Source organism: Clarias gariepinus, chromosome 19 (genome assembly GCF_024256425.1).
Source record: "Clarias gariepinus isolate MV-2021 ecotype Netherlands chromosome 19, CGAR_prim_01v2, whole genome shotgun sequence".
NCBI classification, from domain to species: domain Eukaryota; kingdom Metazoa; phylum Chordata; class Actinopteri; order Siluriformes; family Clariidae; genus Clarias; species Clarias gariepinus.
In genome coordinates this window covers 22,678,433-22,704,716 of record NC_071118.1, presented here as the reverse complement: position 1 = coordinate 22,704,716, position 26,284 = coordinate 22,678,433, and the positions used below count along the sequence as shown (strand labels likewise).

The following is a 26,284-nucleotide window of genomic DNA, read 5'->3' as shown; positions in this document are numbered from 1 at the left end:
TTACTTTACTCTCTTTCGTAACATTAAACCGCACAATCTGTAGGTGGATTCTGGGATTGTGGTGCCATTTGTGATTTACAGATATAACATTTGCAATATGTAAGTAAATCTAAAATACAGTACATTTTAAGCATAAATAAAGTATTATAACCTATTAATGTTTCAGATAAATTTCATAAACATTTATAAAAGTTATTTGTTAAGGAAACAGCATTTTTCGTGCCGTAGCCTACTAAAAAATTTTTTAAGAATGTAAAATTTTGTCTAAGAGGTTTACCATTTCAGTTCAGCACTTTTGGATTAGAGTAAGGACAAGAATAAGAAAATCAAACCCCTCCTGCACTACCTAGACAAGGCTGTTCTTGAAAACTCAGCACAAAACCAAGAAAAAGCCTGGTGAGGGGAGTGAGGGTGCACCAGATAACCATTTAAAGAGCTCTGCATGATTAAGGATTGTAAGGGAGGGTAATACATTATTGCTTAAGAAGAACATATAAAGGAACAAGAGTTGCTTTTAGTCAAGATATCGTCATATAGTGTAACCAGACCAAGGTCAAGACTGTATTAGGGCCAGTTTTAAAGCACTAACGCACACTATATCCCTAAAGAGAAATACGGCAGCATCATTCTAACAAAAATATTAATATACTATGGTTTACACAACAACTTCCAAATCTGAATCTCACTGAAAATCTGTAGCATTGTAGGCAAAAAGTCAAATCATTACCCAGCAGTGTACAAAACTTTTACGGCAGGAAAAGATAGTTCTAGCAAACTTAGAAAACAGGAACTATGTTATTAGGCAAGGGAAACAAGGACAATGAGCAACACCAAGGAATATGAATGAACATGTGTAATTCAATAAATAGGAAATAACAAGACAAAATGTAATTGTGTTGTTAGATACGTGATTACTGCTGGCTGATGGGAGATATAGTATAGTTAAATACCTCTAGGACGACTACCATGACAACTACCACGACACCTTTGTGGCATTAATGTTAAATTTATTATGTTTTAAACCCCCTTTTCCTTCAGTCATTCATTACAGGTTATGACAAGTGTATATTACCTCAATCCTGTCGACTCAGTGCATTCATCCATATGAAATAAATAACTGTCATATTCTATATGTATCGTCAACACAGTAAATTTCTGAATTTCTTGAGTATGGGAGTTCTCTTGTTCATGATTTTACGCATATTTTAATAATGACTGAATGAAGTCCACAACGATCATTTTGTATAGGAAAAAAAGTGTAAATTGGGGGCATTGTCAGCTAAAACAACTGTTTCATAATGCACATTTTCTTACATACAATATTAAAAGGTTAAAGAGGTTAAAGGTTAAAAAGGGTTAACTTGCACCCACAATTTTGTAAAATTGTGTATAAACTCGCTAATGTTCGATTAGCATAGACACCACGACTCACATAGTAGATTTGGAAGTAGATTTTATTGAACTGAACAACTTTTGCATTTTATGTCATGGGCTCTACTTAACAGGAAGTCGGTTAACTTGGGTTGTTTGCAAAATGCACCCAATGAAATTAAATATACTCCTCCTAAAGAATTTACATGATTGTCACTAAACCAAGCCCATGTGATCTCAAGATATTGAGGATGCAAAATTGCAATGGGAATTTTGATATCTCAAATAGATCAGCGTGCCGGTTAATAACTTCCTGTGTGAACTATGATGTCACTCGATGTGATGTCACTCAATGTGACATCATACTAAGTGGCATCACATTGAGTGGCATCATAGTGTGATGTTTTTTTCCAGCATCCGGGGCTTTTTAAAGGTCTTGACATAAAAGTCCCCCTTTTCTAAAATTGACGTACATATTATTTAAAAAGGAAGGCCTTACCAGAAAAATCTGTTATAGCAGCATGGGGGTATTAAATACTGATGTGACTTTTTCCATATAGTAGACAGAGCATTACCTTTGCGACACACTGAAACGTCTAAGACCCCATCATCCAGGCATGATTTTTTGTCAAGGCAGAAACCTTCGTTTTCTGGATTGTTCTTTCCACTGGCTAAAACAGCACGAGGAGGAGTGTATCGATATGCCGGAATCCCCTTTACCTCCACCTCTTTCTCAAACAACATGTGGATTGACCTAGAAAAAAAATGTAGAAATGAAAAAGCATGAAATAAGATAAGAACACATGGCTGTTTATAGGCAGACACTAAATCAGGAATTTCCTTTTTGAAATCAGTATAATAATAATAATAATAATAATAATAATAATATATAAAACCATAATATAGAATATTTAATTTAATTTATATTGAATAAAGTCAATTTTATCACAATCTTTTCAAGGCATTTGGCTCTGTTTTAATCACACATCTATGTTAACATTTAGCCTACTTGGCAGTAAAGATTAAATAGATGGAATAGCCTGATATTTCTTCCCCCCAAGTCTTTGTTTTCACTGCAGTTAGAATTGTGGGAAGGTATAATTTTTCCAGCACAGAAATTTAGTTACGAGATAACGCTTGATCACAGCAAACTGTGCTTCCTTTTCCTGTTCTAAAAAATATTTAGGGGAAAAGTCAATGGAGTGAAAACACGCAGGTGTAACCTTACTGCTTTAATCACTACTTAGATAGTTATATAATAAAAAGGTTTACATATTTACATTGTATTTCGCCTGTAAAATTAATTATAAAATCTCTTAATCATCATCTTTGCTTTATCCTTTATCCTGTTTTATTAAGGGACAAGTGCAAGTGTAAAAGGAATTATATAGGTTAATAAGATAAGTTTGAGTTTAGTAAAGTTTGGCCTATGAAAAAATTTACACACAATTGTATTAAAACTTTACTTTCCCACATTTAAACTTTTGGTTTAAAATTAAATGACAAGGACACAAAACTTTCTGTATCACTATGTTTTCTGCCACTGCAGGATTTAGCAGGTGGGCATATTCCTGTCTACTAATTTTTTTTTTTTAAGAAAATAGCTATCATATATGGTAATGTGCTCTTTTTTCTAAATATTTAAAGTGCAATGTGTGCCTGTGTGATTTTGAAACTAAAATGGAAATAGGTTTATTACATGACAATTTAAATACATTTACTTAAAATAAAATAAAAAACATTAACATATAAATGACTTAATTTAAATTACTGAGTGATTATTTTTATGAACATTTTGGTCATGATTGGTCATAAATTAATGCATAGTAAAGAAGAAACATGAAATTATAATAAACAGTAACACTTGTATTACAACCTGATTATAAGTTATAGGTGATTAATTTATAGCATGTTATTAGAACTTTAAATTGTATTATTAAATTTAATAAATATACTCAAGGAATCATGACCATCTCAATATAAAAAGTGAATATAGCATTCAATAATACCATGTCTTTTTTTGTATTTACTTAAAGTGATCAGAAAGCAAGTTTAAAGGATGGAACATGGAGCACTTGTTCCTGTGTTCTCTCCAATTGTGTATAAAGGTTAAAACAAGCTTGATGAGTTTTAGCTGTCACAGATCCAAGGGCTAGAAGACCATGCGTCATGGAGATTCTTTCCATGTGAACAAAGAAGAGATGTGATGTGTACATTTAGACCAAGGGTCTCACTGAAAATAATACCTCTCATCATCGTAAAACTTAGAAAATGAGAATGACATGCAACTAGGTTGGAGGTCATGGGTAAAAGTTCCAAAAAAAAAAAAAAAATACACATAAGCTAATGAATAAAAACATCTCTTACTTCAATTTCAATAATAAGAAGAATATTTTAATAATATTTGTATTATTTAAATATTCTTAATATTATTAAAATAAACTATAAAAAGTGCAATATGTCATCCACATTCTTTCGGCCACAAAGAGTGTATACAGCCATGACAATGATATAGCTATTATTAACAACAATGGTAAACTGTAAACTATAGATAAAGATATCACAATTTCCTATGTGTGTTTGTGTGTGCGAGTGCACGCGTGTGTGTGAAAGTCGTCCTACACAGTAGCCCCCTCCCTCCTCCCCCTAAGAATTATGTTTGTAAGGTTTAACTTTATACACTGTAGCTTATAATAATAAGAAGAAGATGAAGAAAAAGAATATTATTAATATTATTGTTATTATTATTGCAGAACTAGTTATTATATCCTTATGTTGTTTGATACTCTTGTTACAGTAGGCATGTTCTTTCACATATAATTTTTTTTCTCCAGTGTTCTGTTTGTTAGATCTTATCTTAGCTGTCTAACCTTTAACACAGTTTAAAACATGTGCATACTTGTGCATGTGTTCATGTATTGCACTGGGAATTAAGAAACCTCTTGCCCATTTTCATATTTATTTTAAAAAACAAGTAGAAAGGATGAAACATAAAAATGTTTCACTGAGTGTTTCACTGCAGATAAGCAAATATTAACTTTAACATCAACTTTAACATTGACACAAGTCAAACATAGTGACATGACACACATAGTGACAATTAAGAGTGTAAGTTATGCTGTATGTTTTATATATTATTACAGTCTGCACACTGCACTTAGATCTATTATATACAGTAATAGTTATTAGAGAGGGAAACTTTCCCACTATGGATGTCTACGATAACATGTCTTAATGTTCTTGTTAAGATTGGTTGTAGTATAATTTTATCACTTATTTTATTTGTATTTTTCAGCATAATTTATTTTCCACATAATTAATTGTGTTTGATGGAATAATAAATTAATTAAAAGAAATGGTCATATCCAGTCAATGCTGTAATGCCTTGCACGGCTAGTGTTTAATGATCATGTATACACTTTGTTCTGTGTGCTGTTGGCCCTCTGTTTACATTATTCCCAATTCTGCTAATTACAATGCCCAACTCAACAAAAGGGAGGATGTGTTTCATAAAAAGAACAATTTAATGTCAAACAAATAATAATAATAAACAACACTCTATTTCTCACTTTCTTTCTTTCTCTTTCACACACACACACACACACACACACACACACACACACACACACACACACACACACACACACACACACACAAACTTCCTTCTATCAACAAAAATCAGTTTTCGAACAAAATCTAAAGAAAAATCAATAAACGGAATACCTAGAAAAAATTCAGTTTCATACCAGAATTTCTCAGACAGCTAATTTTTTAAAATAATTTTCTTTTTACATAATTTTATAGCAATTTAAAAAAAAAAACAATATACACTACAACCTGTCATCTGCCTGTCTACCTGTGTATACCTTTTTGTTTTTGCAGTTAACCAATCCGCCAATCATGTGGCAGCAGCATAAGGTGTAAAATAATGCAGCTTTTAGATAAACTTCAGATCAAACATCAGAATTGGAAAAAAGTTTAATTGCTGTGACTTCAATATTGGCAAAGTTATGTATTTGTGCCAGATAGGTTGGTTTGAGTAAAGAGATGATACTGTGGGATTTTGATACCCACAACAGTCCCTGGAGTTTACACAGAATTGCATAAAAGACAAAAATAAAATTTAAATTGATTAAAAAAAAATTGTGTGTGAATGGTTTGCCTGCTGAAACACCATGTTGGTAAACGAGATCAGAGGACCAGACTGGTTAGAGCTCACAGGAAGTCTATAGTAACACAAATAATCACTTTACACTTTTTACTTAGTGAGCAGAAAAGCATTCCAGGGTGCATAACACTTCAAACCACAAGGTGGGTGGGTTAGAACAGCAGAAGACCACATTGGGATTAACTTGGAGACTCGCCGAAACTAGAAAGTTAAAGTATAGAAAAAGCCCTTTTTTAACAGCATGGGTGAATATGTGCTTGTGAATGCTTAGATTTCTGCTCTTGGCTGACACAAACCCAATTTAGTCTTCTGCTGTTGTAGCGTATCAACCTCAATGTTTAATGTATGGCATCCTACAAGGTTCAATTGTTGTGGATGAAAATACCAGGAATTCAGATGTTTATGGAAACAACCCCTTAAAGCTCAGTACCGATTTCTATACCACAATTAAAGTCGCTATTTCTGCTGTAGCACGAATGTGCAGGTATATGGTTGTTACTTCTAACGTTCATGATAAAGGTTTATTGCAATTTCAAACGTACATATTAGATTTAACTTCGTAACATTATGTATTAAAATTTAATATAACAAAAGCATTTTATCACCAAAATCAGAGATTTTATAATTATTTAGTGGATATAGCTAAATTAATAATAAACTACTTTACCTGCACAGATCTGCCGTGAACACATTCAAACGCTCCTTTTTAGTCAGGAATGGGTGGAAAGCACTACCATCTGTCCCATTAATCATGTTACTCTGGTTGGTGGCCCAGAATGACAGAAATCTAAACAAAACCATACAAAAAATCAATAAAGTATTAGTAGTACTTAACTTTATAGTCAATAAGTATTATATATAGTTAATGTTTTAAGGTATTTACATTGACTTGGTACAGGACCTTGATGATATAGTTATTACTGTAAACTGTATGTTATAAATAAAAACATACTTTAGACTTTGGGTTCAGAAATCTTAACTTAAAATGAGAAAAGCAAGTACTGTACAGTCAAGTCCACACATTTTGGAATAAAAAAAAAGTCTATTGGCATTTTCCCTCCCTAAATCACTTCATTGAATTTGAAATGAAACACCTTACATGTAAGCAAATTCAAGAATTCTCGCATAATTTCAAAAGTAGCAAAAGTGTGGCTGGAACCCATGAGCATGGATAAATACTGACTTTCCTTTCTTATGATTCTTTGCCAGGCCTTTAGTGCAGCTGCCTTCAGCTGTTACTTGGTTGTGGGTCTTTCTGCGTTAAGTCTTGTCTTCAAGTAAGTGAAAAGCATTGTCTATGGGTTGGTGACTGATTTTGCTAGTGAAGAATATCTCATTTCTTCCTTGCCTTGGGTTGCTTTCACTGTACGTTTTTGGCCTTTATTTATTCCCAATAAAATGAAACGTCAGTTTTTCAGCACTTGGCTGAATTTGAACAGAGAGTATAGCCCTATACAGCCCTACACAGTACAATTGGCTGTACACAAGGCTGAGTTCTCAGTCCCTGATGTTCACACTGCTGACTCACGACTGTGTAGCAACACACAGTTCAAATCACATCATTAAGTTCGCTGATGACACGACCGTGGTGGGTCTCATTGGCAAGAACGATGAGTCAGCGTACAGAGAGGAAGTGCAGAGGCTAACACACTGGTATAAAGACAACAACCTGTCTCTGAATGTTGACAAGACAAAGAAGATGGTTGTTGACTTTAGGAGGGCACGAGGCGACCATTCTCCGCTGAGCATCAACAGCTCCTCTGTGGAGGTCGTCGAAAGCACCAAATTCCTGGGTGTCCACCTGGTCCCTCAACACCAGCTCTCTACACAAGAAAGCCCAAAAGTGCCTCTTCTTTTTAAGAAGACTGAGGAAGGCCCAGCTTCCACCACCGATCCTGACCACCTTCTGTAGAGAAACTATCGAGAACATCTTGAGTGGCTGCATCACTGTCTGGTGTGGTAATTGTGCCATATCAGACCGCAAGACCCTACAGTGGATAGTGAGGACAGCAGAGAAGATCATCGGGGTCTTTCTCCCCTCTATTGAAGACATCTACACCACACTATGCATCCGCAAAGCCACCAGCATTGTGGCTGATCGGACACACCCCTCTCACACACACATCAGACTCCTGCCATCTGGAAAAAGGTACTGAAGCATTCGGGCACACACATCCAGACTGTGCAACAGCTTTTTTCCACAAGCTATCCGTCTTCTTCTTCAACTACCTCAAAACATCTAGACTGGACTGACTAACCGACACAAGCGCAAACACACTGACCTACACTACCAAACTATCGTACACACCAACCTGTAAATGCTCTTTTGCACAATATTCATTACTGGACTACTTTTTGCACTAACTTCCTAACGTCTTGTCACTACCTCAACTCATCACCACAACATCTTATTATCACGTTATGTTGTCGCACTGTCACTTTGTTGCTTTTGTTTGCACATTTGCACGTGCACTTTATCTTGTCTGTTGTGTGTAAAAACCCTGTAGATAGTCTTCCTTAGTTAGTTAGTTTTTGTTAATTTATGTTGTAATTTATGTCAGGTCAATCTGTATTGTCTTTGTTAGCCAGCTAACTAGGCCTCTTGGTTAGCTAGTTTAGTTTTTCTGTTAATTTATGTTGTAAATTTAATTTGCATGTAGCACCTTGGTCCTGGAGAAACGTTATTTCATTTCACTGTGTACTAACTGTATATGGTTAAAGTGACAATAAAGCCTACTTGAACTTCAACTTGAATTGGGAATTGGTCCTACTACTTTCATTAGCAGTCAGGTCATTAACAAAAACCAGTGTACGCTTAATAGATAATGTGTGATTTAATAGATAATGTGTGGTTTGCTCTTAATAAGCTGTTCCTTTCTTTCTCCATACTTTTCTCTTCCTATCATACTGGCACATGTTCATTTTGGTTTCATCATGACAAAGAATCTGGCAAAGTCTAATCAAGCCTTTAATCTGGCCTGCCCGTTCTTGAGCTTTATCAGTGGTTTGCATATTCTTGTGAACTGTTCGTATTTACTTTATAAAGCTGTCTCTTGAGTGTAGACAATGACATGCCTACTTTTTCAAGAATGTTCTTGACTTGAATAGATGTTGAAAGGGACATCATGGACAGAATTTTATGATCATCCACTTCAGCTGTCACCTGTGGTCTTCTGGGCCTTTTGTTTTTGCTGACCTTGCCAGTTCATTGTCTTTTTTTCAGAATGTTCCAAACTTTTGTATTAGACACTTTCAACTCCCCGTGCAAGAGCTTGTCAGCTACTGTATTTTTTGCATTATTTAAGAACCCCAACCTTGAATATTATAAGATATAATAAGATTTTCTAAATTAAAAGATATTTAATTTTTTTAAAGGAGGCTGCCTACTAATGATCATGGAATGTATCTAATCATTAAGATGCACACATAAATATTTATGATTCTTACACAATTCTTTTCTCAAAATGATTTGCCAAAAGGAATTTTTTTTTATTCATTTTCTATAATAGCAGCTTTGACCATAGTGTCAACTTTTGAATCACAAAAATCTAAATCATAAATTCATATTAATGCTAACAATATGATCTTTTCTATAGTAACTGTTGATACAGAATGTTGATACTGTACACTCTTGTACCTGGTTATTGTTATAATAAGGATTGGTTACTTGGTAGCATGACAACATGATGAAAACAAAACTGTTTAAAGAAACATCAGCTAAGATTTGTGGATATGATGTGACACTGATTAGCATTAAATGAAGATTGTTAAACCATGTCAAATTGCTGTGATATACGATAAATAAAACCATTCAGAATGTGCAATTATTAAAGAAAATCAATTTCACTGTTAAATGTTTTTCTGCTCAATGTCTGGATCCGTAGTTGATTATGTTTCCTATAATAGCATGCTGTATAGTGTTTAATGCTGTATAGCTATTATTTCACTATAACTTATTAAACACTATACAGCATGCTATTATATGAAAGTTTTTTTTTTTTTATTTTATTTCCCAAAACTCATGCACATAATGCACAAAGAAGTCCCTAAATAAAACCCTTCTCCTCTTCCTTCCCACTATTGTTCTGGAATATTAGTAAAAATGGGTGGAGATGATAAAACGTCTTTACTTCTCTCCCTTCCAGGTGTCGATGCGACCATAGTCCAAATAGTTATCTTCTCCAGTGTAGTAAACAAACTCACCATCACTACTTCCATTTTTCTGTGTAAAAATGACAAAACAATTAAAAAATTCAGTCATAAACTAATAAAGTAATGAATGAATACATGGATAAATGACTGATACAAACATGCTATCTATCATGGCCCTTAATTACATGGCAATAATGTAAAGTAATTCAGTGAGAGAGGGATACATACGTATAGCATGAGGCCAAAGTTCTCATCTATCTCCGGTTTTGAAGCGTGTAAACGGGTGAGAAGTGGATCCTTATAGCCCCACAGCAGCTCATCCACTGTGTGTGTCATAAACATGGTGGATTTGACTTGAGTCATGATGAATGCAACGGGTGATTTGTACCAAAAACTCGCATCCTTTAATTTATTCATCACCGCCTGGGAAAAGATAAACAGACAGTTTAGTGTAGAGATGCATTTTCTTTTTATACCACAAGATTGTTTCATTCGAAAATCTGATTGTTTAAAGGTGTTGATCATTTTTCCATACCAGCAGATATAACAGTGTATATCTTGCTGAAACTGTTGAACCTTGCTACAGTATTTAGTAATTCTGATTTATAATGACTGGACTAGTGTTGTAATTATGATTTCTTAAACTTATCTGTTGATGTGTCAATACAGTGCATGGAGAAAGATTTTCCCAACTTACCCAAGGTCAGACAACCGTACTCATTACTATTATATACTGTATTTCTAAACACAGTGGATCACTGAAAAGTGGCATGATTGGGATATAAATAGCCTGGGCAAAAATGTCCCCATTTTAGATAGAAAAGAAAATCACTAAGGTGATATGGAAATGTGTTATAAATTGTCCAACATATTATTAAAAACTTGAAAGAATAGTGCTGTATTGACAACTTTGTGAAAGAAATGTGGTCAGAAGAAAATCGGAAATGATTTAAAGCTATGTGAATGCCAATGGTAAAAAATAGACAGTAGAATCACATCTATGTTTACCAATAAAAGTAAGTACATTTCTACACATACAATGCATTTTCATGTGGTCTGATGATCCAGAGCGACCCTATTCCAGTGTGACAGGCATGTCAGGTTAAGAGTAGACAGTGTTATGATCTGGGGTCATTTCAGTTGGTCAGGTCTATGTTCAGCAATACGTGGCAATAAAATTAAGTCAGCTGATGATCTGAATGTACTAAATGTCCAGATTGTATAAGTTTGAATAATATATGGACAGAAAATTGTTGCTTCTGCTGCTATTTTGACCTTGACTTAATATGCTGCATGAATGTGCATAGACAGAGGATTTTAAAATTCATGACTTTTTGGAACCATAATGTCTATGAGACTTGTTATATTAAATACACAGGTATTTGATGGGTTTTTCTGAATTCAAGCACAAGTTTATAATTGTTCTTTTATTTTCTGGATATAAATAAATAAATGCAATGTATTATTTTATTTGTAATAACTAGGGGCTTAGAACACAAAGAAAGATTTCATGTATGATCCTTTAATCTGTCACAAGCTTCGGTTTGAATCCAAAATTCACTTAAATATTATCATAATAATCTAGGAAAAAATATTTCAGTAATAATATATACAAGACATAAACCATTTTCTGAAGGTAATTTAGGTGAGCTGTAAATATTGATGTTCTGAATATCTGTGAAAGTTTAAAAAAAATGACATGACTTACCACAGCTGGGATGTTAACAGTAGTTACGAGATCCACACTCGGGTCTCCAGCTGACATTTCGGGCACAAACACAAAGGTTTTTGGTGTCAGAGCAGAGACTTTGGCTCCATTTTCCACGAAGGTGACGTTGTCCTTGGGTCTGTACTCCCTAAGATTAACACAAGACAATGCAGTGTAGTATAGTTGAATAAAATAATTACAATTATCAATAGTTACAACTATTTCTTTCTTAGATTTTTGTGTTCAATAAGCAAATGTTTATATTATACTAATGTTAAAATATTTAAAGCTAAATAAGCTAATCAGCTTTAATTCTATCAGGGATATCCTTATTTCATGTTAAATTGCATGTTCATGCCTGCCTGACTTATTAATAAACTAACTCATCTTCCATAACCTTTTATCCTGTATTGAGGGTCACGGGGGGCCTGGAGCATATCCGAGGAGGCTTAGTGCACAAGGCGGGGTACACCCTGGACAGGGTACCCAGAGGAAACCCAAGCACGGGGAGACCATGCAAACTCCATGCACACAGAGGCGGAATTCGAACCCGGACTCTGGAGGTGCAAGGCGAAAGTGCTAACCACCACAACCTGGATACCTCTATTTTAAAAATAGTGTAGTTTATAAAATATATTATTATGTTCAATCTAAAATATAAACATGATGGTATTTGATTACACCACCCATCAGGCATCATGTTTGCAACCACATACACCTGGTTTATGTTTGTTTCTGATTGCCGGGTGTGTTTAAGTTTTGAGTTCATGTTTGTCTTGCTGTATTTGGGGGGGTGTTGTCCAATTGAATTTCCTGAAAGTTCCATTATGAACAGTATGAGAATTTGTCATCCATCTGCAAGATTTAGCCTGAGATTGCATAAAAACTGAAATAAACCAAAACTGTTAAATAATTGAAAGCTGCTTAAATTCATCAGCGTTTGTATGACTCAAGTGAAACCAGGAAGTACAGTACATTTTACAGATGCTATATCAGATATCAAAAAGCATTTGTATTTACTTTGGCTCAATAAATATAATAAATCTGCTACACTGTACAGTAGATAACGCACAAGGCGTGTCCATTAGGTCTAACAAGATTAATACAGTAAAGGCAAAGCATTTTTATTGCATTGTGTTTAGCCCCAGAAATGCATAACTAAAAATATTTTCATTCACATGCTTTAATTTACCGGACGTTTATAATCGGTCAACCAATTAAAGCAAGAAGGTAGCATGAACTGGTACTGTATAAATTTTTTACTTTTAGACTAATTAATATCAGTTTGTCAGTGTTCAATACGTTAACTAACAATCTGCTGACCGTCAATAAGACTCGTTAAGAATGATCCAATCACTCGAGCCCAAATATTTTTAAACAATATTGATTCAATAAGAACAAAAGTGGGAGGGTTTGGGGCGCACAGTGCCGCACCCCAAGGATGATTTGAAAATATCCAATTAGAATTTAGCCTCAAATCACATGCTTTTTAAAAATGTATGCGCCTACATAGACATTTTTTTAATTGTAAATAAATTATATTAAGAAATACCTTAATACCAACCGGCCGCAACTGGCCAAATGCCTAAATGTGAATATAAATGGTAGATTTTGCAAACTAATCATAACATGACCTAACGGTTCCTGGCCTAATCATTTTCGTACAGCTTTTCTTCTTTGGAGTATTTGCTTGCTTTTTTTGGAATTAAGTAAGAACTAAACCTCAAGTACAAACAGCTGTGTCCAAATGTCTGAGACGACTACCAAGAGTCGGTTATTGAAATGCTAGTACGTGTTTACACATTATTCCATTTATTATTCACTAGTATCTCCTAAAAGCAGAACTGAAAGGCCTGACTAGTTTGGTTTTTGTTAGTTAATTTACTGTGATTATATAAATTTCAAAAATGAGTGTATGGTACACAATAAAGGATTTATGCACATGTGTTATCTAACTGATCTATTATAATAACTGAAAGCTGGAAAGATTAAACATACTGTAATACACAGCACCAGCTGAGTCAATAACAGGTAAATAATAACTGAAAGTAACCTACGGTTCCTGTTCATTGTACATATCATGTATTCATGTTGTATGCACCATTTATTATGTCTATTGTGTTCTGTCTTATCTAATGTTTTGAACCAGAGAAGTAACCTGATAGTGTTTTGTTATACAGTGCTGCTTTAACAACCAGGTTGAATAGGTTTAAATTTCAATCACTAGAAGTTAAAAGATAAAAACTTATAACTTATATATGTTTATAATTGAAGGAAATTAAATATAATATAGTCCAGATAAAAACGAAAAAAATGAAGCAATCATGTTATGGTGAACATTTAAATTATACTTAAACATCCGAATGCAGATTTTTCTCAAAACTATTCTTAAATGATAATAATTTGAGTAAAATGTCATCATGTTTGTTGTTACTAATCTGATGCAAATCTTGGTTAGATTTACAGTAGAACTTGTTTGTTAATGAAATGTAAAATGTACTTGTTAGTGCACATTGTCCTGAACATTCAGAGTGTGTTTAATGATCTGGGGCGTGTGTGCATGTAAGCGTTTTTTGTCAAACTATAGCGTGCTTATTAGACACTTTTTCGAACATTTGGTCCATATGCACAACACACTGACGGAAATATGTGACAATTTTTAATGTGACATTTTTGTTTATGTACTAAGTAAGGCATACTACTATATATACGCCAATACAGTATGTGCATTGGCATACAGTATATATATAGTAAGTTACTCACTCAGTGAGTCATTTCAGAAATTATAAGTAGAGACGTACATAAGTACAGACTTTTGTGCTACCAGAGAGATGCCTCTGTGTCAACTGTCTTCCACATGTACATGTTACAAGATTAAAATACTTCGAGTCATTTCAAAATGCTACCACACTGCAAGTCAGATGGTTTAAATATGTAATATGTTAATATTTGCACTTAGTTGACTTTGTTTTAATTATTAGAAAATTGGCTTATTAATCTGGGCCCCATCTATAGTAATGATGTTTTTTACAAGGCAGGGTTGATCTTCCCATGCCCGACCATTATGATTCTTATCTGTACTTTGGGACTAGGAATGGCTGAGTGATTGTTTTTGTTTTTTTATGGGTGTAAGGTTAAGGGCCCAACAGTGTCAATCTGGTGGTGGCAATGCTCAAAACCCCAACCCAGAGCCTTAACTGCCTGAATCACCACTGCTCTAATAAAGAAATAGTTAAAAGTAAATAGAATAATGCTTAGAATGCTTAAAATCTTTATCATTCTAATTGCGCACTTGAGGCACATCATATATTTATGCTTAACTGTGAACTATCAATGACAATCAGTATGACTTGGGGAGCCCAGGTTCCTTAAAATTAATATGTACTTTATATTATTTCTATTTAGAGATTATTATTATTTTTTATTTCTTATTTTATTTTTATCTTCTACAGTGTAGACACAAGATACTCCTGATTTTGAAAATAACTCTTAATGCTCTTACTTTTGGGGAGACTGAAAATTAAATAGGAGACATTAGAAAGAAAAAAAACAAGCATGTAAATTGCTACTAATATAGCACTTAAAAACCTTTCCAAAAGTAGGTGGAGCAAATCCGGTAAAATGGCCAAATCCAACTCTGTGCACTAAAATAACAGGTAAGAAATCATAGCAGTTCCAGGCAAGTCTTAACAGTTCATATTCAATCATGAGGTAGGTACTTTTTAGGTAAATAGGTAAAAGGTTGGTAGAGATTTTGTGACTGTTTGGCACTTCCAGTATGTAGCGAGGGTGTTTATGACTACATCACAGTTATAAATACATTATACTCTGATCAGGACTAACTGCACTCAGCTGTAACGTATCCTGTTTAACCTACAGTATACACTTAACATCTGACACTCTTCAATTATCCCTTATTACTCAAGTTTTCTACAATATATAAATATAATTTTTTTTGATTAATATTTAACATCTAATATTTTTCAGAATGTATTTCTTTATTTTCTTTTTTTTAATTTTAGGTTAGGCGGTCGCATAAGCATTTCACTGTATATCATACTGTATATGGCTATGTATGTGACAAATAAAATTCACAACATTATGACCATCCCCCTTATATCTAGTAGGTCCCCGCTTTGCCACCAAAACAGTAAGGACCTGTGTGTTCTGTCACCTCTCTTTTGGAACCAGCACTAACCTTTTCCTTTATTTACGCTACACTAGTGCTTCTATTGGATCAGACTACAAGGGCCAGCCTTTACTACCCATGTGCATCAGTGAGCCTTGGCCACCCATGACCCTTCTGCCAATTCACCGGTTTTCCTTCCTTGAATCACTTTTGGTAGGTCCTGACTACTGCAGCTTAGGATTATCTCACAAGAGCTGTAGTCTTGGAGTTGTTCTGACTTCTGACCCCGTTGTCTAGCCTTTAAAATCAGAACTACTATAATTGATTAAAGCAATGTACTGTACTGTATATGCTACACACTTTATATGCTGTGTGTGTGTGTGTGTGTGTGTGTGTGTGCGCGTATTCTACCTGTATGTGTAAGGCCCCATGTGCGTGAGGCGTGGCTTATTTCCAGTTAAAAACTCATCTGGGTTTGTAACGTTGAAGAGGAAAAACTCCATGAAGACAGGTGGAGGTGGGTTCTTCCATGTATCAAACACTTTACTGCCTTCAGTCAGAGTGATTTCCTACAACACACACACACACAAAACTGCATTATTTGATTGTAAACATCAGTGATGGGGACGGTACTTTTTAAGGTAACTAAATGCATTACAACATTACTGTCATTAAAAAGTTATCAGTTACATTACAGCATCACCTTCTGATAAAAGTAACTAGTTCGAGTACTTTTCTATTGCAGAAAATGAAATCCTTTGTGATTCCTCATGCATGTTGTTTTAGTCAAGACCTTTATAATTATTGTACCATCATCACTCAGCCAAGTTTGGCCCATAATCTACTAACAGCAGATGGTAGGGTGGGGCTTGGAGGGCGGATATCTAAATAACGGATTACATTCTTGAAAAATATAACGTAATAACTGAGTACTTTAAGGGCCGACCTAACGCGTTAGATTACTCATTCCATTAAAAAAGTATTTCAAGTACTCTAACACGTTACTTTACCCAACACTGGTAAATATATGTTTATTTTTTTGCATTCAGACACCAACCTTAGTAAGAAAACAAACAAAAAAAAATAGAACTTGAATAATTAGTTGCTGTGACTCTTGTTAAAAAAAAAATCTTGTCTTTAGTGTAATATACTGTACACTATAAGTACCAGGACTACCAGAAATGCCAATGAAGGACAAATCCTAAGACATCACAATGTTTTTTTTTTAACAGTCCATGCCAGTTAGCTGAAAAGACCTTTTTTTCAGTCCCTTTAACGCTGTCTTCTCTTTCTCTGCCACACACACGGACACACACATACTGTATGCACACACACACACACACACACACACACACACACACACACACACACACGCACTCACACACACACACACACACACACACACACACACACGCACGCACGCACGCACGCACTCACACACACACACACACACACACACACACAACACATTCCACTTTAGCTGGTGACAGTCACGTGACTCGTCTGTTTTCAGACCCCCAGCTGCCATCACGGTCTCCCATGGCAACAATAGCACAATGTACATGACCTACAGCACAACAATGCACTATAGTGAGAAGTAAAGCCTTTATAGAACTGATGAGAAATAGTTCTAATGCTCTAATCTATACCACTTTAGCTTATATTGCATGCTCACTAATTATTCAATGTCTGAATTAATTAAATACAAGTTCATAAGCATTTCAGCGCAACCTCAAGCTTTAGAAACAACTATGTTGATTGATGATTGATTTCGTAGCATTAACCAAAAATGTTTGTTATGTTTCTCTTCGTATAATTTTAGCTGTAAACAGCAACTATTTCATATTTATTGATCTTAGAATACTTTCAAACTAACATGTCAGCACACCCCTAAGGTTCATTTGCCGCAACTGTGCTGATGGAATTTGCATGCAAGAGACAAGTTCTCACGCGTTAAAAGGTTTCTACAATCCCACACATGAAAAATGCCAGAAGCAAACTATGGGTTTTTTGTAAAAAGGACTTCATCCACTCCTAAATCTCTGAAGTCCTGCTACAGAAAACTGGCCAAGTATTCATTACATTCTCTAATCAATAGAGTCACAGTAGACAGAAAGAAGCATGGACAAAAGAGAGACAAATCTGGGATTTAAGAGAAAAAGAGAGAGAGAGAGATGGGAAAATGGATTAACTAAGAAAAAAAAGAGAAGAAGAGAAAAAAGCATGAGATTGGGAGCGGCATCAGGAGAAATACAGCTTGAATAGTGAGAACGACACGATGGGGAAAAGTTAGATAGAGGATGAAGTAATTGAAAAAAGATAGAAGGTAAACAATAGAAGGAGACAAAGAAAAACTGAGTGAGATAAAAAACTGAGTAAAGAAAGAAAAAGAAGATAGATAGATAGATAGATAGATAGATAGATAGATAGATAGAATAAAACAAATTAAGAGAGATTATGGGAAAAGAGAGAAAGAAAAATAAACAGGTGAACAATGATAGAAACAAAGACAAAGAAATGGAAAAAGACCATTGTTACTTTAAGTGCCCTCACTCATCGTCTATACCGCTTTATCCTGTACACAGAGTCGCGATGGCCTGGAGCCTATCCCAGGGGACTTGAGGCACGAGCTGGGATACACCCTGGAGGTGCTGAACCACAGTGCTAACTAATGCACCACAGTGGTCCCTACTTTTAGTGCATTTGATGAGTGAATATAAAGTGTCACAAAGAACAGTAGATTTATAAAAAAAAAAAAAAAAAGTAAGACATGGAAACTAATATGCAGCAAACAGATGATGGTTGTGGTCATGTAAATATACTGTAATGATGCTGGAACTGAGGACAACTGAATCAACAGCGTCGTTATGGTATAATCAGTAACTAAAATGTTCAAAGCCACTAATTAGCAAGAATGTGCCCCAGCAACGCATAAGAGCACTCTAGATTATATGACACACAAATGTAATGTATACTATACAATGAACAATAGGTGACTCTAACATTACAGTAATCTTGGGAGTAATAACCTAACTAGAATAAGTCAGAACAGTCTGACCTGACTGGCACGATCGGAACGAATGTTCCAGTTGGAATGAGAGGGTGTAAACCTTTGAAAATCAGTCCATTTAATATGTAAATATTACCGCTATAAACCATATAACCATTACCCATATAAACATGTTGGGATAAAGATTTTTTTTCTTGTTAAACTCTGTGAGAGCAAAGGAAGATCCCTGATTGACAGGTACTAAATGTGGGTAATAACGAGTTACATTTAACTACTGTATTACTCCATTACATTTACTGGAGTAACTTAAAAAAAAAACAAATTCCTTCTGTAAGCAGTTTTACTGCACCATCCTTTTTACTTTTACTTGTGAAGAAGATACTGTACGCTACTCTTACTCCGCTACATTCGGCTACACTCGACTTGTTACTTTTCTAACCATTTATTTCTATATCATTATTAATCAGTACTGAATTAATTGGCAACACACGTGTTATACATTTTTATGCATCCCAAAAAATATAATGCATCCCTGGCATCATGTACAAAGCATGTTTCGCTTGCAAAAGAACAGCTTTATACTGCAGTGTCTTCTCTAACTGCCAAAAGAGACAAACACACCAGCATACAGTATATATGCTGATATTCTTCCAGGTCATTGAAATAGGAGGTTGTAAGAGCGCTTGTGACACGCACGAGAAGACCATCCCGTTTGGAGATGGCGTGGGATAATTAATTAGGAAACTCGAAAGGAAACGAAAGAAAACTGTAAAAACAAAAAAATTAACATAACTCTGGAAACTTATTTATTTATGAGGGAGAGTTTGTGTTTTTTAACAATAAACTGAGCGCGCACGCTAGACTCTTTCTCTCTCTCTCTCTCTCTCTTGCCAGCATCTTAGACAGGCAGAGGCTGGGCTTTGCCTCTGAACAGCGCACTTGGTCTGTCTGTCTGTCTTCTATTGTCTTTCTTTTTCTTTGACCCTGATACCTTACCGGTGCTACCTAAATAATCGCACGAAGTGCCAAGGTGTGAGGACCCTTAAAGAGACACGTGGCATGTCCACACTGATTGCCTTGCAGCGGCGTTCCCTGGCGACCGTGTGGCCACGACTCTGTCTGTTAAAAACTCCACGAGGTAGCAGCCTCCGAATCTGCTAGTTCCAAACAGCGCAGAGCATTTTCATGTGGCTCCGCCCCGGTGAGACCCACGTCGTTCTAAAACTTCTAAATCTAAAACAGTAAAAACTTAGATTGCGAGTAACTCGGTTTGCGAGTGTTCCGCAAGACGAGCAAAGGTTTTTAATACATTTTGGCTTAAAAAACAAACAAGTCTTGATTTATGAGTACCGAGTATCATGTATCATGCATGCGCTTCTTGTTTTGATGCCGAGCATTACGCAATCACAACTGAGCCAAGGGTTTTTTCTCTCCTGTACTGCAGAATTACTATGGTGAGTAATTGTCTCCCCTGCTGGGTCTTAGTGCACGTCCTTTACTGGTATAATCAACATCCGTGCTTGCGTGTACTGTTTACTGTAACCATGTGTGTGTACGTAAAACATATTTTATTTTGTGTCTGTATGCATGTGTGTACAGCGCACATGTAAAGCAAAGGCAAGTCTCATTAGAGAGGTTGAAAAACTATTTACCCTCCCTGTATCAGTCTGCTCTTTGTGTCTGTGTGCGTGCGCGTCATTGGACACTGTGCCCCACCACCAACACACACACACACAGACCCCTCCTATTTTTGCTTTCACAGACACACAGACGTACTCTGTCTCCCTGCTCTACACAGAAACAGTGCTATGTCATGATTCTTTTCAAAGGTAAAGTATAAGTTAATGTGTTTTATTTTTTTACTTTACAGCAGTGATTCTGTTAGTGTGTCGCTCAGTCAAATGTCATTAGAGAGATTTCTTGTTTATTTTTCTGATGAAACAGTGTTTCCGTTGTGTGCGAGCGTGTGAAAAGAGTGGAGGAAGGGTAACTATGTAAGACAAGAAAGGGGGGGGGGCTTTTGGGCTCCTTACTTAAGCTTTACACACACACACACACACACACACACATACACAGCGCCTGCACGCACAAATGGAAACACTTATCTGTCGAGATTTATTTTTACTTTATATTTTGTATTAATTATTTTTATGTATTTATTTTATTTGGGCTGTAGAACGAATAATTTGAGTTTCCATTATTTCTCATGGGAAAATTTGATTTGCTTTTTGAGTGTTTTGAAATACGAGCCAGACAGCAGTCATTCCCAAGTCGTCCTACAAGCCGCACCCTGATAACCCCCTCTGTTATTCTTTCTGTTATACCCTTATATCACCTATACGGTTTGACGGTCGAGGACCAATGCTAGTTGGAAACCTAATCACAGTGCCAAAACTTGCAGTAAATTATGATGAACCTCACATACGGCCATGACGAAACCGCGTAGGTGAGATAGGGGTATTATAAGTTATACCTAACACTAAATTATGGGCCAAACATCACTGAGTGATGATGGTAGAATAATTATAAAGGTCTTGACTAAAACAACATGCATGAGGAATCACAATTTAATTCAATTCAATTCAATTTTATTTGTATAGCGCTTTTAGCAATTTTCATTGCCGCAAAGCAGCTTTACACAAGAGAGTTTTTATTTTCTGCAATAGAAAGGTACTCTTACTAGCTACTTTTATCAGAAAGTCAGCTGTAATGTAACTATTATTTTTTAAAGACAGTAATTTTGTAATGTAATTAGTTACTTTAAAAAGTAACATCCCCCAACACTGCCAATTATAACCCAGAGGTTAGCCTAACCCAACAAATACAGCTTCTTCTCATTTTTCTGTTATGTTTCAGACAGATGAAATGCTCCACAACTGGAAAAACTATTTTGTGTATGGCAAAATATTTCTGTTTTGATTTCTTTGCTTTGAGCATGTAAACGTACATCTTACCTAAGTAGCTAAGATGGCATCTCTAACTGGCAATGATTTCAATATTGTCCATGTAAACGTAGCAAATGTGAGTAAAGATCATTAAAAAGAGAATAAAACACATTTTTTGCCATTTTCCTATAGTTAATGGCAGGAATGCAACAGTAAATAAATCACATTTATTTCATATTAACACGTCACACTTTTATTTTTCCCAGTTACTCTCTGATCATATAGCTATCTCTCTCTCTCTCTCTCTCTCTCTCTCTCTCTATATATATATATATATATATATATATATATATATATATATATATATATATAGTATTTAGGCATGCATATACATAAATTCATGTTCATTTTAAGTGAATCAAATTTATAAAGTGTCAATGTTTTTACAACAAATACAAAGTCTGACCATATGGGTTATGTAAACGCTTGGAATATTTCCTGAATTTGCCAGAATTCCTCAAACAGTGATAAAGTCCAGAAGGGAAGTTTGTTTGCTAAGATAAAGTTCATCACAAGCAATCAGCTTTTTTTTAAAGTTAATAATGGCCATTAGTTTTTGATCTTTTATCCTTCTGTTTCAGAAAACATCATATTGCTTCCTGTTTTTCTTTAAACATTTGAAAGCATTTATTTATTTATTTATTTATTTTTTATATTTTATTATTTTAACATGACTTACCAATATTTGTGATGAATTTCTCAAGAAATACAGCGCAAGACAGACTGAGGCTTTCTTGGAAATTAATTTTTTTATGACAACATGTCCTGACCTGAAGTGTTTAATTCCTCTTAATATTCATGCAACACTAACAACCTTTATTTATGTATGACACTTCATTCTTCTTAAACCTATAGAAATACTTTAATAATAAGTAAATAAATACATCTTGTTGATGCAAAGCTCTTTGACCTGAAGACTTTCTTGTGTCCCAATGGTTTTAACAGTAACATTAACATTATCCATTTATGTGGCTTGTCCAGCATCATTACTATATGCTGCTTTAGAAAACACATAATATGTTAGTCTATTAATGTACAAGTTTAATGTTTCCACCTTTGTGAAATTTGAAGATTTGCATGTGTCCAGTCTGAAATGCATCATTACAATTTCAAATCAGAAATTTATCAAAATGTTATTTTCAATAGCATATTATTTGTTGCCCTAATTAGAGCATTTATATTCACATATACATTTAAGATAAGACAAAAATTATATATAAGAGATGTGTTAAAGAAACAATGTCTAATGAGAATAAAGTCTCTATAAATATGATCAGGTTCTTTTTCTTCCCTTTTGCAAAGAATAATATCTATTTAAACAGAAAACATACTCTTTTTTTTAACTGGCAATTTTTAAAAGAACATTTAAATGTTACCTAACAGAAGGACTTGAGGAACTCTGCCCTTGACCCGGGTTGTGATGTTCAATCCCAGAGGTGGGACCAAGTCATTGTTTTTTGAGTCACAAACAAGTCATAGGTCTTGGAATGCAAGTCAAGACTGATAAGCCTAAGTCAAGTTACAGGTCTTTAACTTATAATTTTGAGGTTTAAAGAATTAAAGAACTCAATTAAAGTATGGGTATTTGAGAAGTCAAAATTATACAGTATAGTCGATATCCTTTAACTGTTAACTGTTTAACTGTTAAGTCAACAAAAAAATTATGACCTAAGGGCAAGATGAATCCACATATGTGACTTAACTTCATAAATCTGTTTATGCACTATCCATGGTAGCAGGGCGCCTCTGAAGATTCTGGACCCCTTGATAACCTAATATACCAACATTGACAGTGCCAAACTGTCTGGCTTCATCGTTAATACGGTAGTATTCCTGATGGAAGGCTAAAGTTAAAGTCAACAAGTGTTTTCAGATTAAATCCACAAAAAAGGGTATATAAATCTGAATTTTACCTCATCTAATTTTTTTTTTCTTTTTCTTTTACAATTTGGCCTTTCATTGGTGTTTCATTACCTATAGTTTGTTTGTTGTTTTTTTAGACTGTTGAGTCCAGGTTTGATGTGGGATCTGTATTTATTCTATACAATGGCAGGAAAAACTATCCATCTGTCTCCACTATCTCCAGTGCCGTTTCTCTTAAATATAAGCACTTAATGTAGTTTACATTCCATAGATCAAGGGAGGGGAATAACATGAAACAGATGTGTGAGGGTGTGTCTGTGGAAGAAAAAAAAAAACTCTTGTGGAATGATGTGTGTGAAATTGTAAAACATTAGTGCAGAGTATGTGCTTCCTGGCATTGGATGGATTGTGTTAATGTGGCTGCCACAGCTTAAAACAGTTTAAAAGGGAAATGAGACGTATCAATGTGCTGTTAGGGGATAAATTAAAAGTGTCTCAGACAACCACAACCACAGCCATGCTTAAACTGAAACTCACCTAGTCTTTTATACCAATAATCATTGCTCCTTATCAATAACTAATTTCCATAAATCTTCACACTAACCCCTATGTATTTCAATATATTACATACATAGAAAAATACTCATACACAGTGATATCAATATAATAATAATAATAATAAAAAATAATTTTCTCTAAAATATTTAAACCCATTAAAAGACAGCAATAAATGTGTATGTGGCATCGAACCAGATATGCATCACCCCGCCACACACACACACATACACACGCACACACATGTCCACAAAAGCCTGCATCTAAACCAATATTTTTTTCTTTCGTCTTGTCAGCATGATTTCCACTTGTGAGAGGATTTCCCCATCCAGTCTCCAAAAATTAATTTGTCATTAAAATGTAATGGCTCGGACTTTTAAGTCTGGATATTTATATCACTTCTAATTAATTAATTTTTACACCTATTTAAAAGCTAGCTACAGCATGATGGAAAATTTACCTTGAGTCATCATTGGACTCCTTGGAGTTTGAGCCATGCAGCAAAAAATTAAAGAAAGGGTTAATGCAATGTAATAAAACAAACTTTCAATAAATATAAATAGCTTTTGATTACAACACTTAATAAATGTCATAGAGGGCCTCAGGTTTTTGATCATAATGTAGATGGCATAATGACTCATGCGATGATGCATACATTTCGTGTAGCCAAAATATTGTTATGTTATTATATGTTAATGTAAGAGGATAAGTTAAAATATATATTTTTTTAAGAGTCGTGGTTAGTGTTTCTGTCCATATTTCAGTACTGAAAATGATGATGGGCTGGATGAAAGAAGTTTTAATTAAACAGGCTATCTCTTAAATTGTGCAGTTTTGTACACAGTAGAATTCCTGTGAGCTAGACCTATAAAAACTTTTAGGGTGGTAATACTCTGAGTGTTAATTTAACATTTACTGTTCAGCCATTCACTTGCATTAGTGAGTATCTTGGACATAACGTTTACTGTGTACTGCTTAATTCCCCTGTCTATATTACAGAAATAAATTGGAAACCTAAAAATTAAACCCAGACGCCTAACTTTAGAAGATATTGCTAGCACTGCAATAAAATCCCCATGCCGCTGGTGCTGACTGACGCTGAGCCAGTGCAAAAAAAGGCAAAAAATCAGATCAATCATGGTCTGCACGTTCTCATTAAAGTCGCCTGACCATATATTTTATATACTGTACATCTGATCTAGTACCGAATATGAAAGTAAAAAATTTTATATTTCAACATTTTCAGACAGCCCTAAAAACCCCCAGATCTGTTTCACATCAGGATTGAAAAAATCAGATTAAACATCAGAATTAAATCACTTTAGCTCAGTAATCTGAGTTATGTTAGACGTTATATTGATTTTAGACAACTACAGTATATGATGATCCATCAACTGCTATCTAAACTCCACGTAGCCTAGTAGCCTTGCCTATGTTTCTGATATTTCCAAAGTTGTTTGAAGTCATGTGAGGCACCCTGGGCAGTATTTTTTCTGCAGAGGCCAGGCTAAGGGGAATCTATTTTGTGTGCATCAGATCTACTCAGAATTAAGCTATTGAACCGAGCATAAAGCGAGCATGAATCAAGGTAAATTTAGCATTTATTAAATAGCTAACGTTTTGCTTTGTTCACACTATTTAGAAACAGTACACCTGGGAAAACTATCTGTAAACTGTAAGTTTTGCTTAAATGGGAAAGGAAGTTGAAATATGTGCACCCAATGTTTATTTTGGCACAGAACAGCCAGGAACAGATCACTAATAATGTTTAATTCTCATTCTTTGCCACAATAACACTATAATTGGCATGTGTTTGCATGTACTATTTATGCTATTTCAGTGCCTGAAGAAATATAAGTGCTTTCCTTAATGGCCTGCATGTTGCCGGGCAAAGTGTACTGTCATTATCTAACCTACTGAAAAAGCAAACTGTTTAAATAATATATCATGCTTCCCAGCGGTTTCCTGCTAATTACGGAATTCTATCTCAACATCCATTAGTCAGTGTACCTCCAACCCAAGGGCAGGGCTCTGGGAATCCAGGATTTTTTCTAACCCTGAGAAGTTAAAATAGGTCAATTTCTTATACAGTACGTTGTTGTATTAGGGTGAAACTGCATACTAAATTCTAAGTGGAATCGCATTAATATGCCACAAAAAGATTTGGAAATGTTAAAAACTCAACCAAATGTGACATGTGATTCGTTCTTCTTTTTTTAAGTGTATAAACACAAGAATTAGATATTTAAAATATAGTTCTGGTAAAAAGTTTGGACACTTCTGTTCAGTTGACAGGTGCTTTAGGTAAGCAGTTGTCTTGTTCAGAAGAAGTGTGGGTACAGAGTCAATAGCCCTATTAGTGCTAATACAACTACAGTACAAT

General features: G+C 34.8%; 1 protein-coding gene across 1 annotated transcript in view; it reads right to left on the bottom strand.

Annotated features, from left to right (window-relative positions):
• The window catches only part of LOC128507168 (lysosome membrane protein 2-like), a 43,175-nt gene that overhangs the window by 14,138 nt on the left and 2,753 nt on the right, over window positions 1-26,284 (bottom strand). Inside the window, exons 2-7 of the mRNA XM_053477843.1 lie at window positions 15,940-16,097; window positions 11,400-11,547; window positions 9,920-10,114; window positions 9,670-9,761; window positions 6,207-6,326; window positions 1,947-2,125 (exon numbers count right to left, since the gene is read on the bottom strand). Of these exons, the coding sequence (XP_053333818.1) occupies window positions 1,947-2,125; window positions 6,207-6,326; window positions 9,670-9,761; window positions 9,920-10,114; window positions 11,400-11,547; window positions 15,940-16,097 (892 nt within the window). The remainder of the gene's footprint in view (window positions 1-1,946; window positions 2,126-6,206; window positions 6,327-9,669; window positions 9,762-9,919; window positions 10,115-11,399; window positions 11,548-15,939; window positions 16,098-26,284) is intronic.